Source organism: Corvus brachyrhynchos, unplaced genomic scaffold (genome assembly GCF_000691975.1).
Source record: "Corvus brachyrhynchos isolate BGI_N302 unplaced genomic scaffold, ASM69197v1 scaffold376, whole genome shotgun sequence".
Taxonomy (NCBI): domain Eukaryota; kingdom Metazoa; phylum Chordata; class Aves; order Passeriformes; family Corvidae; genus Corvus; species Corvus brachyrhynchos.
In genome coordinates, this window is record NW_008238966.1 from 1,256,768 (window position 1) to 1,270,953 (window position 14,186).

Sequence of the window (14,186 nt, forward strand, 5' to 3'; positions counted from 1 at the left end):
TGAAAGCTCAGATTTTATTAGGCTTTAAGACTCCTGCCTTGCGTTTTTAAAAGTATTGCACTAAGATTATAAAATAAAGAACTCAAAAAAAAATTCAAGAAATGAGAAAGTTTGAGTTTTTGAGGTAGACAAAGAAGGAAAGGCATAAAGTGAGAAGGAATTTCAGGAGGAAATCTGAATGATAGCAAATGTTTTAAGAGACTTTCTAAACCATGGGCCCATGAACTGAGAAGGAAATGGGAAGGCACTTGGGGAATCAGCCTTGTATTCTGATTATTAGGAGCACATGGGAACACTTTTTGCCTAGAGATCATTCCTAGTGTAGACTAGCTGGGATTTTTTGGGGCCGTGTATGACACTCAGCACAATGGAGAAAGGTGTGAGATTATTCCACGTTGTGCCATTAGGTGGTATCAACAATAAGTAAAAAAATAAACCAGAAATTTAAAAAAAAATTGATTGATTTAGAACTCGGAGAAGTGAAATTACTGCTCATGGTGTCAGCACATAGTGGGAGAACCACGGTTGGAGCTGCACCATTTTGCTTTGGTGTGTTGCAAAACCTGAGTGGAAACAGAAACTGTTCTAATTATGTTCTCCTCTGGGGTTTTTTTTGTTGTTGTTGTTTTATTTTTTATTTATTTGTTTTTGTTTGGTTGGTTGTTGTTTTTTTTTTAATTTTAAACTGTTCTGTTTAGGTTGATCTGCTCATCCCTACAAAGATCACTGGGATCATCACCCAAGGAGCTAAAGATTTTGGCCACGTCCAGTTTGTGGGGTCCTACAAGCTCGCTTACAGCAACGATGGGGAGCACTGGAAAATATACCAGGACGAGAAGCAGAAGAAGGACAAGGTAAAGCAAAGAGAAAAATCAGTATTTTGGTTGTGCTAACACCACTGATGGAAGACTGCAGATTATTTCCTGGGGTTCCACATGCATGGGATCCCACGTATTGGAGTCAAGGTGAATAAAAGAGTCAGATAACACAATGACACTCAGAGTGCAGTAACATCACAGCTATCAGTGCCATGCACCTGATTTAATGCTATTAAATACGGGGCATAAAGCTTTACAGTTCTCCATTAATCAGAACTATTTCTTCATTTAACCCTAGAGCAGAAGGTGTATAAGTAGGAGTGTATTTGTATATTCAAAAAAAGTTTCAGTGCATTTTTTGGTACATATAGACTATTTTCAGTGATTTTCTGTCAAGCACATCCTTGTTCCCCAGCCATTTTGGACAGATTTTCTTTTTCTGGAAATTAATGGCTAGGGTTTCAAATACCCAGTGAAAATATTATTTTTATTACGCTATAAAATGAATAAGAAACATTAAAAAAGTTTCACAACTTCCTCTGCAAATGTTTAATGAGAGGCATAGGGAAAGTATAGGGTTGCTGATTGATTTACCTGGAAGCATTTAACTTTTCTCTCGTTATTCGTTATACCTTTCCTCTAAACTGTATAACACTTTTATACTGCAAATACCCGAATTTCATAATAACATCCATTAAGAAAAAATTTTACAGCATATGCACTGCTTAGGGATATGTTAAGCAAGATGACAAAATGTGAATTATTTATTAAATGTCCTATTGGGGTTATGTCTGATTGAAACAAAAGATGAATTTATTGAAATACCAGATGGCTGATGCGTCTGATAACATCTCAAATCTGGGTATTCAGGGCGATAAATGTTCAGACTTCCACTTATATTTCTTAGTATACATAAAAATTCCTTGGGAAAAAAACCCCAACATATTCTTCACATCAGTCAATTAAATTAATTTTCTTTCAAACAGTGAGAAAACTTTTGATGTGCATCGACATGTGTTGTATGAGTACAGGGAGACCTCATAATGAGGGGTTAGACAACTGCATCTCCCACATCACACTGATTTTAAATGATTGATAAAATGCCATCGATTAGGGGAATGTGTCCTATATTACTAGATTAAGTACATGCATGACTGCATGTCTGTGTCTGCATTGCCATGCCCTGCTATCCAGAGATGACACTGTGAAGTCCCGCTCCTGAAACCCAAATTTCAGCTCACTGTGGCTTTAACCCAAACTGACATATTTTTTTCTAAAGGATTTAAGATAGGGAAAACAATCAGTTGGTTTAGCCACCTGGCTCGGAAGGTTCTGATACCAATGATTATGGATGTGTTTGGTATTACTGGCTGTCAGATAAAGCTTGGAAACAAACAACTCGCCTTCCACAGGCATACCACAAATGCATTCAATTTAAGTGACAGATAGTGGCTTCAGTACTTTATACACATCCTATTTTAAATCCCTGGCATTTAAAATAAAATTTAAAAATGAAAAGTTCTGCTGTGCAAGAAATGTCCAAGCCAAACTTGTGCTGTGAACTATTGCATTCATTGTGCTGTAAAGGAGAATGTGGGTTAGAGTCCCTGGTGATAACACAGTCACAGCAAATCTAAAAGAAAATGCACTCTTACTCAAAGTACTGCTCCAGTCTACATTTGTTTGTACCTTTGGCCAAAGCAATTAAATTGTTTTTGCTTTCTTCATCTGATGGACCGTTAATTGCTACACACATATTCCATTAGGAACAATGGAAAACTCTTAATCATTTTCTCATTTAAACACATCACACCCCATATTAATTAATGTCCCTGAGAATAAAATAGATGCATATTATTATGATTCTTTAACAAGTCAAGACCAAATAAAAGCAGAAAAAGATCAAATGGACTTCACTGAAAATTAGAAGTTAGGATTTCTGAATCTACATTTGTACAAAATAAGCAAACAAGTTCACTTGAGTCTAGGCCTCAGCCTTTGATACACAAACATCAACCTAAAATATCTGTTGGGTTTTCTTTTTCCATATCACAAACATCCAGAAAAGTCAAAAGTCTGAGGACAGAATCTGACTTGCCAGAAATCAGTGAACTTGGCAAAATTTTATAGGAGGTAGGACTGGAAAGGGTCTCAAGACAGCACTTAGGTAGGCACCTTTCGACCTACAAAGGCACTGTGGTCCTCTCCTCCTATGCCCTCTGAGGGCTTCTGAACATAAAATAGGATTCAAGAACCCCCAAGCCCCTTCTTGTCACCTTGGAGTAGGTGCAGACAGTTAAATTTCAGAGCTAAGACTTAATTCATTCACATGTCCTTCACCTCAGACAAGGCTGTACCATCCTCCATCAGATTATTATTTAATATGTTCAAAGAAACAGACAGTGATGAAAATTCCACAGTATAAACAGTCAGCCCCTGTGTTTGGAAAGGTGGCTTTTCCCCCTTGCTGAAATACATCCACCCTGTCCTCAGAGGACACAAAAGACTGATTTTATCTTCCTTTTTTCTTTTTGTTTCCATTGGAGTACTTCAACCTATTTCTTCTCAGTTTCCATCATCCATTTAATTACTGAAAACACATAAATTCCTTCAGCCAGAGGACTGGCATGTCACCCAGAAAACCCATTTTGACACCAAACCCTCCTCACTACTCCAGCTGGGGGGATGCAGTGTGCCTCCCGTGGGGTTTGCCCACTGGATAGAAAACCTGGCCTGCATGCACTGGGACAGAAATGTAAATAAAAATAAAACCACAAGGAGAAAAAGCAATGCTGTACCTCATCCATGAGGAGCAGGAGAGGAACAGCACCACTGGTCCTGTCTGATATTACCACCTTTGCACAGGATCCACTACAATTTCTTTATCTTAAGGTAAGATAAAAGACTTGTTCCCAAATGCAAGCACACTGTTAAGTAAACCAAGTGTCCACAGCAAAGTGAAACTTGTGTGAAATTTTGCAGTTGTTTTCAGGAGATGCAGAAGGGAGGTTAAAGGTAGATACTAACAACTGCCAACAGCAGCAAGCATAAATTATTCGTATTTTAACCCCATTAATTCTACTTATTAACTGGATATCTTGATTTATTTTATGAAGAATAGAACACATAGATTTCTTATTTCTTCTGCAGGTGATTTATTCACCCTATACTCGTCCTGTAATCCTGTTTAACCACCAAAAAAATTTAGGAGAAAAGTGGCACAAAAACATTTAGGGGAGAGGAAGAAAAGATGACAGGAAAAAATAACTTTTAAAGTCACAGGCACAAAAATTATGGAGAGGTTGGTACGCTGGTAGCAATGATTTGTGGGTGAATATTGTGACTTTATAATGCATTTAGGCAAGAGCTGAGAACTTAATCCCATCTGGTGCTCAGCATCTCACTGTTGATCTGTTTACAGGATGAGTCTTGACATATCAGCAGATCTCACTGAATTCCTGGGGCTATTCACTTATCCCTCTTCATCATTTTTTGAAGTTCATTTACAAAGGAGAAAGTGACTGGTCTCTTGTATCGTGTTGTATGCAATGCTTTATACTTTATTTACATATTTGTATAAATACATGAAATATCGTATCTTGCACACTGTGTGCAGCCTGTAAATTTGGTCAATCCTTAACATAGTAGAGGTTCAGAGGAGAAGGAAATAGGGGGTTCAGTTTTTGCACCATTTCAAATGGAAAAGCTGTTCCAAGAGCAGTGTCTCCTGCAGCTCCTGCTTGGCTTCTGCTATTTTAATGGCCACTCATTTCATTTCACATCTGTGCTGAATTCCTGCGAGTGCAGACTAAAAGTTACAGGAGGAGAAATAAAAAAAACCCCATGTCTGTAGAAAATGGAGCCTTTCTCATTCATTTTAAGTAGTTTGAATGAGTTGCCTGGAAAAATATGAAAGCTTTGCCTGTTGCCTTCAAGAAGCAAAATAAATTGCATTGCAGGCTGGCACATAGAAAGAAAATATATTTTAGAAACAGGACCAGAGCTAATAGCTATCTTGTTTTTCTCAACTAGAGGTCAGTAGCTCACTGTGCCTCCAAAGCTGAGGATGTCCAAACCAAATCTGACCTTTCTCCTTCTTTTTTTTTTTTTTTTTTTTTAATCACATTCCACATGTGATTTATAAATTGCACAGCCTGCTGTAGGTAACTCAAGGCCAGCTGCAGTGTCAAATGGCATTTCAGAGGCTGTTTTTTGCAGGAAGATGAGAACATTTGAAAGTAGCCTAAAGGAGTCTGGCAGTCTGCAGCACTGCCAGCCATCATCAGCCATCAGCAGTGCCATTAACTGCGGGTAAACGACATCCAGTATGCAAATGGCCACTGGGTTTGTGCACAAAATGATGAACTAGTTATAATTTATACTTTTCTGAGTGTACAGTCTATTGCCAGGGTGAGAGGAGATAGGAACCTACTTTTTAAAGAACAGTTATAGCATGTCAGGTTAAAAAGCTTTCTGCTAGATTTGCTGATGTTTTTTCTGATGATGTTTAATTAATATCATATCTGGTTTACACTGATAGATTCAATTCATACATATAATCTACATGTTTGGCACAGGTAATGCATTTGTTCGAGTAATATTACTTACATTATTACTAGTGGATTGTCTGTAATAATAGTTGTAATTGGTAATCTAAGCGATTTTTTTATCTGCACTGGTTTAAATTATGAGTGACTTCCACTGCTTTGAGCTGAATTATCATGATTTGTCTCAGATGAAGATCTAGCTGTGCTCGTTTCAGGTGTGCACGAACATCTCTCCCTCACACCAAAATCAGGGGGTGTGGACAAAGTGGGCAAAAGACAAAATGCTCAAATTAACAACCTACCTTGAACTTCTCTATGCATTTCTGGAGGGAGTCTGGTCTTCAAAATATGTCTCTTTTTGGCTTTGAACCTCCTATAAACCATGCACAGTGGACTACCATTTTTGTATCATCAACATGTAGATAAGATGGGAAAGATAGCATGAGAATGTGAGAGTATGCTTCATAAGTTTTTATTCTGAACCTGAAGAAATAATAAAGCCATGTAATAGATATTGGTGGACATGATATTTATGAACTTTATGTACAGTAACTGAGAGAAAGAATGTCTTTTCCTCCTCTTATTCACTCCAAAAATGCATGTGCCCACAAACACATGCATGTGCCACCTTCATTTTTCTGAATATCAAGATGTGCTGCACTGAAGCAAACTGGAGCCGTGACTGGATATTCTTTATAAAATATTCTTCCTATAATATGGGCAGGATTAACTGCTCCATGAAATAACATTTTTAAAATATTCTGCTCAGTGTGAAAAATGTTGTTAAGGTACAGCAGAAAACATTCCTTTCCCCGAGCTGCTAATCTTCAGGTATTTCTCCTAAATTACTCTGTCTTAAAACTTAGGACAGTTTTCTTTTTAAAATTCTAATCAACTTACATTGTCATCATCTGGATTTTCTGCTAATGCCATAAAACACTTTGTTTATCCTGAAAACTCTCACTGAATGTTTCAGGTCAAGACATTCAAATTGCTTGCTGGACACAAGCATCAACAAGAATTCTCTGTATTTCAGAAATCTTTTCAGCAGAGAATATCAGTACCTATTTTCTGGGCTTTCACCTTTTTTTTTTTCCATGAAGCAATTATGAATTAGGTTATCATATTTAAAAGTACAGCAGCATATATTTTCTGGCTCTTTCTTTTAACATCAGCTGCAAGAGACTGAGCTACAGAGGAGCTACACATAGGTGTGGAGGGTCTGTATGTGCAAAGTTGCTAGAGCTGCTGAGTAAATATTCCAGCAAGTTACACCTTTTGAGTATTCAGACTGACATAAATAGATACAGACACTGTAAAATCTGTAATGTTCTACAGCAGGGTGGTCAAAAGGCAGGAGCTTGTACCAAAAAAAAAAAAAAAAGTCACCTTGTAATGTGGCAGTCACTGATTTTGGGGAGGGTGAAGCTCTGTGGGAAGGAAGGAGGATTCTGTAGCAGAGGACCAGAAAACTGGAGAAGTAGGTCTGTTATTTTTCCCTACTGCCCTTTCCCAGCTCTGCCTTTTTTTTTTTTTTTCTCCCTGTCCATGTCCTCAATAGCCCCAGCCTTTTCCCCCCTCACAATTTATCAGATCTTTAGCAGTGGTTAAAGGCTGTGGAAGCTGTGCCACAATTATGCCTCAATTATGTGTTGAAAGGGGATCTGTGACCTTTAGATGGCTGGGGATGACCCTGCTATCATTGCTTGTCCCCTCCTGGCCCTGCTGAGGGGACACTGCAGCAGTGCATGCTATCGATTTTCCCCATGCCACTTACGGTTTTATAGACATCTACAGTATCTCCTCTCAGGCTGGAGAGACTTATCTGTTTAATAACTCCCAAAAAAAACCTTCTTCTTGCTGCTTCTTTCTCTGTGTTTGCTGTTTGGGATGAGGTAGGAGCAGACCTGCAGCCACCCAGAGCTCAAGGTGAAGGTGTGCACTGGCTGTGCACACTGACACGTTGATAATTTACATTCTGGTCTTTATTTCTTGAGCACAAATCACCCTGGGGTTATTTCGTCATTTGGAATTTATATTTTTTTACATAGAGCATAATACTGTAATTCCAACATCAGCCTCTCAAATCATAAAAAATAGTGGCAGTCTTCAGAGGTATCCCGAAAAAAACTGCCCAGAAACAAATGTGAGGAGTGGTCATTGAGAGGCACCAGCTTTTCAAGAGTTTTTAGTTGCATAAGTGGTTTATTTATTATTGATTTTGGACATGAAGCAACAAGCAGGTAAAGAAAAATTACTTATAGCTACAGAAATAGCTTCTTTTTTCTACTGATAAGTCATGTTTTGTCCATAGTCCTCCCTGCTCTTTTCAAATGCCTTGACTCCATTAGTGAATTGAGGCTGAAGGAAAATGAGGAGTGGCAGAGAATATGGTTTTTCCCATAAGAAATTTGCCATGGGGCCACAGACAAAGAACAGTAAATTTCTGTTAGAATGTTATATTTCATGCAAGTCATACTTGTGGATGGTGACAAAGCTTACCTCACTTTCTCATAAATTTATTTCCCTAAAATATTTCTTCTGATCTGGCATATTTAGTTAATTTCTTGAAACTAGATCTTGAATTTTGAGGGAAGGTGTATTTTGTATTTGCATAAAATAACCTCTGAAAGAGATGACTTAGATTTCAAGTGATAATGAAATCACACATGAGTTAAAAATAAAATTTAATTCTTGTTTTCCTGCTGTAAGTAAATGACATAATCCTCCCTCCTTCAGCTGTATTTGTTGCTGGTTTTGCATCACATAATTTTATTTATTTTGCATATCTATATGCAGATATGAACACTGGGGCTGTAGAAAGGTTCTGGTAAACAACATTTTTTGTTCTAAGCCTTCATTTAAATGTTATCTTTGAAATGAATCCTCCATAGGAAGAATGAAACAGAGAATAAAATAATTTTTCAGTAGGTCTGCAGCAAGGGCTGTCTTCAGTTCTGCATTGCTCAGCACCTAGCCAGGTGAAAAATATCAATAGGTATTTTGCATGCATGTGCAAGAAATCGAATGAAAAAAAAAAAACCACTTTTAGGCTTTCCTAGCTGCATTTTGTGTTTTGGGAGGTGCCATTGTAATTTTGATAATTAATTTACTGCCTGTTATTTTTTGCTACAAATGAAACTGGACTTGAGGTGCAAAACTTGTTAGCCCAAGCTCCTGCTGATTTATGTATCAACACTGTACTCAGGCAGCAAACAATTTTGCCTGCGGTAAATAATTTTGTTTTTTTTTCCTTAGACTCACAAATCTGATGTTTCTGTGGTCATTCTCTCTGCCACTTTACCCATCCATCAGAACTCCCACATCCTTTCACGCTCCCACCTCTGTGTTGGTGTGATGGCAAGGGAGAAGGGGAATTCACCCCTTCCATGCAAAAGAGCATCACCTGGGGAGGGCACAGATTTTGTTTGACGTGCTGAAAAGACAGCACTGGAGAGAAGCTTCCAAAATCCAAAGGAGTGCGGCATGGAGACCAAAAAGCTCTGTGAAGATGTCACAAAGGAACCAGAGTCAGGGCTAAAATATTAGATCAGCCACCTCAGACTTCAAACTCTGATATTTTCCCAAGAACTTCCAGGAAACTTGTAATTCTGCATTAATTCAGTCATATAAGCACATCTCCAGGAGGTCCATATTCTTCTCTGCACGATACAAATGATAGTCATTCATTTCAAGTCGAAAAGCCATCAGGTTCAGTTTTTACAAATGAGAAGTGAATTGGCTGACATTTTAAGGGAATGAACATTTCCCATAAAAACTGAAAATAACCCAAGGGGATAATCTGATCATTTTGCCAAATTTGGTGCTGTGGCCTTTTGAATTTAAATAATGGCTGGCAGGGGAAAAATCTGGCACTGATTTATTGCAGGTAGGAGTTTGATAACTCACTTTTGTGTAGGTTAACCAATACAGGTGGAAATAAGATCATAACATGCACTGTACTATTCCAGGATGTTTCACTTTTATCACAGCCTGATGCCCTTAATTCATCTGCTGACTTTTGTTTGACATGAGAAGATAATATCCTTGATAATCACGAACTTTATGAGGGCTTATACAGTTGCACCCCAGCTGCATTCATAAGTGATACAATAAAAATTCTTATCTTTAATTATTAATGTTATTTTCTCAGAAACAGTAACAGGATCTCCTGGGATTTATTTGAGGTGGTACAAATGCCAAGTAAAAAGACATTTGATTTTTAAAATGTTAATGATTTTTGTGTAAATCTCAGAGCGTGGCCTTGGCAGAACAGCAGGTGAAGCTTTGAGGAGAAGGCTCTACCTGCGCCAGGGCTGAGTGTGTCATGGCATGCCATGAAATCACAAGGTCTTAGCAAAGCCAGGGGCTCATGGAATCACAGGTTTGGGTTGAAGGGACTCCAAAGCTCCTGATGTTCCACTCCCTGCCATGGGCAGGGACACCTCCCACTGTCCCAGGCTGCTCCCAGCCCCAATGTCCAGCCTGGCCTTGGACACTGCCAGGGATCCAGGGGCAGCCACAGCCTCCCTGGAAACAATTCCTTCCTCAGACCTAACCCAAACCTTCTCTTTGCCAGTTCAAACCTCAAGCTGCGTGTCCCGATGATAAAAACTCATCGCGGAGCCAGCGCCACCAGAGTTCCACCGCAGCCTGGGCGGTCTTAAAACCTCCTCGTTGCTTCCCTGCAGGTGTTCCAGGGGAACTTCGACAACGACACGCACCGCAAGAACGTCATCGACCCGCCGATCTACGCCCGGCATGTGCGCATCCTGCCCTGGTCCTGGTACGGCCGCATCACCCTGCGGTCCGAGCTGCTGGGCTGCGCGGCCGAGGACTGAGCCCACCCCGTGCCACCCGCGCTCCCGCTGTAGAAGAAGCTGTGCAAAAAGCCTGTAGGATGCTGAGTGGGGTTTTTCCATGAAGCAGTGCTCGCTCATTTTATGGTAGGCCGCTAGCTGTCTTTCGCCAGGAGGTCTAAGCCTGCCCTTTAAAATGATCCAATCCGATTTTGCCCTTGAGATCCGTTGGTGTTGTCCCTTCTGCTGTGGAATTATTCTCCTAGGTTTTTTTTCTCCTTTGAGTTGTTCACCACCAGTTGAAATGAGTTAAGGGAAAAGAGAGGGAAAAAAAAAAAACAAAGAGCAGCATCCTTTTTACAAGGGAAGAGAAATAGCACGAGGAAGCTCATTTGCAGCTTCAGGAACATTGGGCTGACGAGTTCTCCATAAATCATACCGTCATCTTACTTGCAAAAAGTGATACTGCAGCTTTTAGCAATAAGTCTACTTGGGGATGACTGCATTATAGTAATTGTGCCTATCAAACACTGTCAGTACTTATGACACATATTTTGGGAGACACTCCATGGTACTGTAAAACACAGTACCTGTGATGTTACAGGCGACCTTTCTCCTGTTTCATCCAGACAGCAGAGTCCACACACCTGGAGGGTTTCCCTAACTTGCCCCATTTTCCTTCTCTATTTTGCATGCTGTAGACACGACCTCCATCTTTTCTGTTTAGCATCACACTGCTGGTGCTGTTTTCCTTGGAAGATGTCACCTGTTTGCATATGTAACCAAATCAGTGTGTTACAAAGTTAATGAGTTTGCCAAAGTTTATGGATTTGCAAAGTTTTTGAGCTCTTTCAAGGGGACTGAGGTGAGGCACCAGGGTACTTGTGGTGTCTCATCTTGGGTACCCACACAGTGCATCAGAAATCCTGTGTCATGACGATTTGCCCAGGGGTGAGCAACACAGCCCTAGACAAGTCTGCCCACCCAATTTCCACTTTCACAAACTCTCTGAATTTCTGTGAGAAGGAAAATGCGGGGTGAAGGAACCAGGTGCTAAAAGACACACAGGAGGAATGACTCCCTTACTGCCAGGAAACCCTCTCTTTAGGCTCTTCCTAAAGTCACAGCTTTCCTCCCAGAAGGAAAGAGGTGACGTAGGAGCTCACCAAAGCCTGACCCTTGTCACCCTCTGCTCATAAAAAGTCTTTTCAGACACACACCATTGAGCCAAGAGGAGGCTGTTTCCTATCACGCCCCATCTACAGAAATGCTTCACACACAGCATGATAGCAACCCCAGTTTAAAAAGTAGTTTTTAGTAGGAAAAGTGGAGAAGTAGGGGGGACATTCTCCCCCGTGCCTCAGTTTCCCCTGCTGATTGAGATAACAATACCAATCTTTGAAGAGCAATCCAAGTTTCCTTGGAGTAAAGTTCTCTGCGACTACATTAGAGCAGCACCTCAGTCTAAAAAAGATCCCGGGACAGGGAGTGAGGGGACATTTTATCTGTTACCTGAAATAACAGCACTTGGGATTACTGCCAACCTTTTAATTTCATAACATGCTGGTGTGGAGAGAATGAGAGAATGTGAGAGAGAAAGAGAGAGAGAGAGATGCAGCTGCATGTTTTAGCAAATGTCACTGAACTTCTATTTTCTGTCACTGTTACATTCTCACCAAAACTCTGAAATATGAACTTGGGCACTGCTTCCCAGGCCAGCAGCTAGCTGGCCCCACAATCTGCAAAGGGCAAAGTTTACCTTGGAAACAAAACGGTTTGGATTTCGAAAAAACCTGCATTTAATCACACATTCTCCACCACAGACTAAATATATATTATCCATTGAACTGTGAAAGACTCTAGAATAGCAGCCAGGAATTTTACATACAAGAATTGGGGATATAATGGTGGCGGTTTTCTGATAGTGTCACTTAAACTGTCACATTTTAGCAAACAGAACACCCTGCCTCTACAAAACGACTTAATCCTTAAACTGTATTTATACAAGTATTTATTTTATAAGGCTTAGACATTTAAAGACTTCTAAAGAAGAGTCCTGTAAAGGTAAAAGTATGTGTAAGAAATGTTGAGGTCCTGTGCAACACTGCTAAGTTTGTTCTTTATTTTTTACTTTGTGCTGCATAACAAAAGCCACTAGACTGTTACTGTCTTGTCTGTAACTGTGTTAACAGCATTCCTTAATGATGTATATATGGAGGGGTCTTCAAGCAAAAGGAATGATTTTAAAGAGAAAGTCAATCACTTTGGTGGTACTTCTAATGAGAAAAAAAGAAATCTGAATAATGGAGGACACGTCTATCCCCGCATTAGCTACTGCCTACATTTTGCAATTTAGGCTTGAGGTTAAAAAAAAGAAAAAAGAAAAAGAAAAAAGAAAAAGAAAAAAACTAGTAATATTTATCTCTTTAGGATGCACACGCAATACTTTAAGAGGATTAAATACATGTTCCTGTTATGGGATAGCAGTTGACTTGAGTTTAATTACAGGTATGAAAAATAGCATGTAGCTATTTCACTGACTGTATCCAAAAAACAGAAGGCCATTTCAGAAAATTAGACTTCCTACTTTAACAACTTGTGCTGATGCTCTTTTGAATTATTTATTTTGTGTTCTTAATGTTGGGGTTTTTTTTCATGTTATTCACCTTTTGCAACTTCAGTTTTGGTTTTGAATTAATATTTCTTGGTTTAGTAATTTAATTGTTATCCCTTCATCTGCATGTGGAGTTTTCATGTAATGCAACGCAGTAATTTTAATTTGGGATGAATTTTGTGTTGAGTATTTTCATCCTCATGTCCTGTGTCAGCTGCCAGCAGTCTTCACAACCTGCAAGGATAGCTCCACGCCTGTGATAATACTCCACGATAATTTATTAAAAAATCATATATGTGATGCCCTTACAATTTCAACTTGCATGCTGGGGGGTTTTCCAGTGACATTATTCCTCAGCTACCAAAAAGCTTTCTTGGAATGGCATTTCCAGCACCACATTCTGCTCCCAGCATCAGCAGTATCAGTCTGAAATAGCTCTTGGTTTAAGTGGAATCCCTCAGATTTAACTAAACAGGTGGGAATCAGATATGGGGAAAGAATTAAATTTTTTCCTTCAAGTTGATTTTGTTGTCTAGGTGAATACCATTGCCATAAGGGTCAATGTATTAATTAACATGACTGTTCTCTCCCAGTGAAAGCAACCAGCACTACAAAACCAGAAGTGCAGGACCGGGGATGTCCCTTTAAGAGGGGACAGAGGAAAGCTCGGAAATGATCCTTGACTTCTCTATTAATTGCTAAGAGTGACATTGAACAAGACCAAAAGTGTTCTCCTAATTAAATTTCACCCTGAACCAGTTAAGCATTTGCAGGCAGGCTTCACCTTTATGTAGCTGGGTAATGTGCTACGTTTATAGCCTGGGAAATAAAGCACTGGCACGAGGCTCCTTTTTATCTGTGTTGAGGGCCCGTCGCCTTAACTGGCTCTGGTTCTGAGGTTGACTTTCTCTTTAGGAATGGCTGCACACAAATTAAGTGTCAGTTTTGAAGACTAAGGATACTAAATGGGTGTATCTTTGCTATACAACAAATGTGAACTATAATATTCAGTGCTGGCTTCTGATGTGTCAGTAAGTACAGAAGTATCTCGGACACAAATGACCTTTGCAACCTTTCAAGCTGTGTGATATCCAAATGGTTTTGTATATACTTAAATCATGTAGAGCGATGTAAAACCAGTACGACCTTGTCTAGTCTTCAAACTTAACAATAAAACTTTTGAAAAACGAGGTGGTTTTCTTGAAGTGGTTATATTGCAACACCTTGAAAGAGACACAACTTAGCCTCAGCCTCACTGGCGGCAAAAGTGGAGCAGAGATATGACGTGGCATTTTCCTGGGTTCATCCACAGGGTCTTTGTGGTAGGTAAGTTTGCTTCTGGCAAAATCAGCAGTCGGTGCTGTGCTCCTCTCAATGTGTTCCCTTTGTTCTTCCAGATAAAAAAACC

The 14,186-nt window shown here is 39.6% G+C and overlaps 1 protein-coding gene across 1 annotated transcript in view; it reads left to right on the forward strand.

The window, feature by feature from the left end:
* Positions 1 to 13,968, forward strand: part of EDIL3 (EGF like repeats and discoidin domains 3) — a 178,120-nt gene extending 164,152 nt beyond the window's left edge. Inside the window, exons 10-11 of the mRNA XM_017738674.1 lie at positions 699 to 854; positions 10,057 to 13,968. Coding sequence (XP_017594163.1) covers positions 699 to 854; positions 10,057 to 10,206 — 306 coding nt within the window. The 3' untranslated portion in view covers positions 10,207 to 13,968. The remainder of the gene's footprint in view (positions 1 to 698; positions 855 to 10,056) is intronic.
* Positions 13,969 to 14,186: the final 218 nt, after the last annotated feature.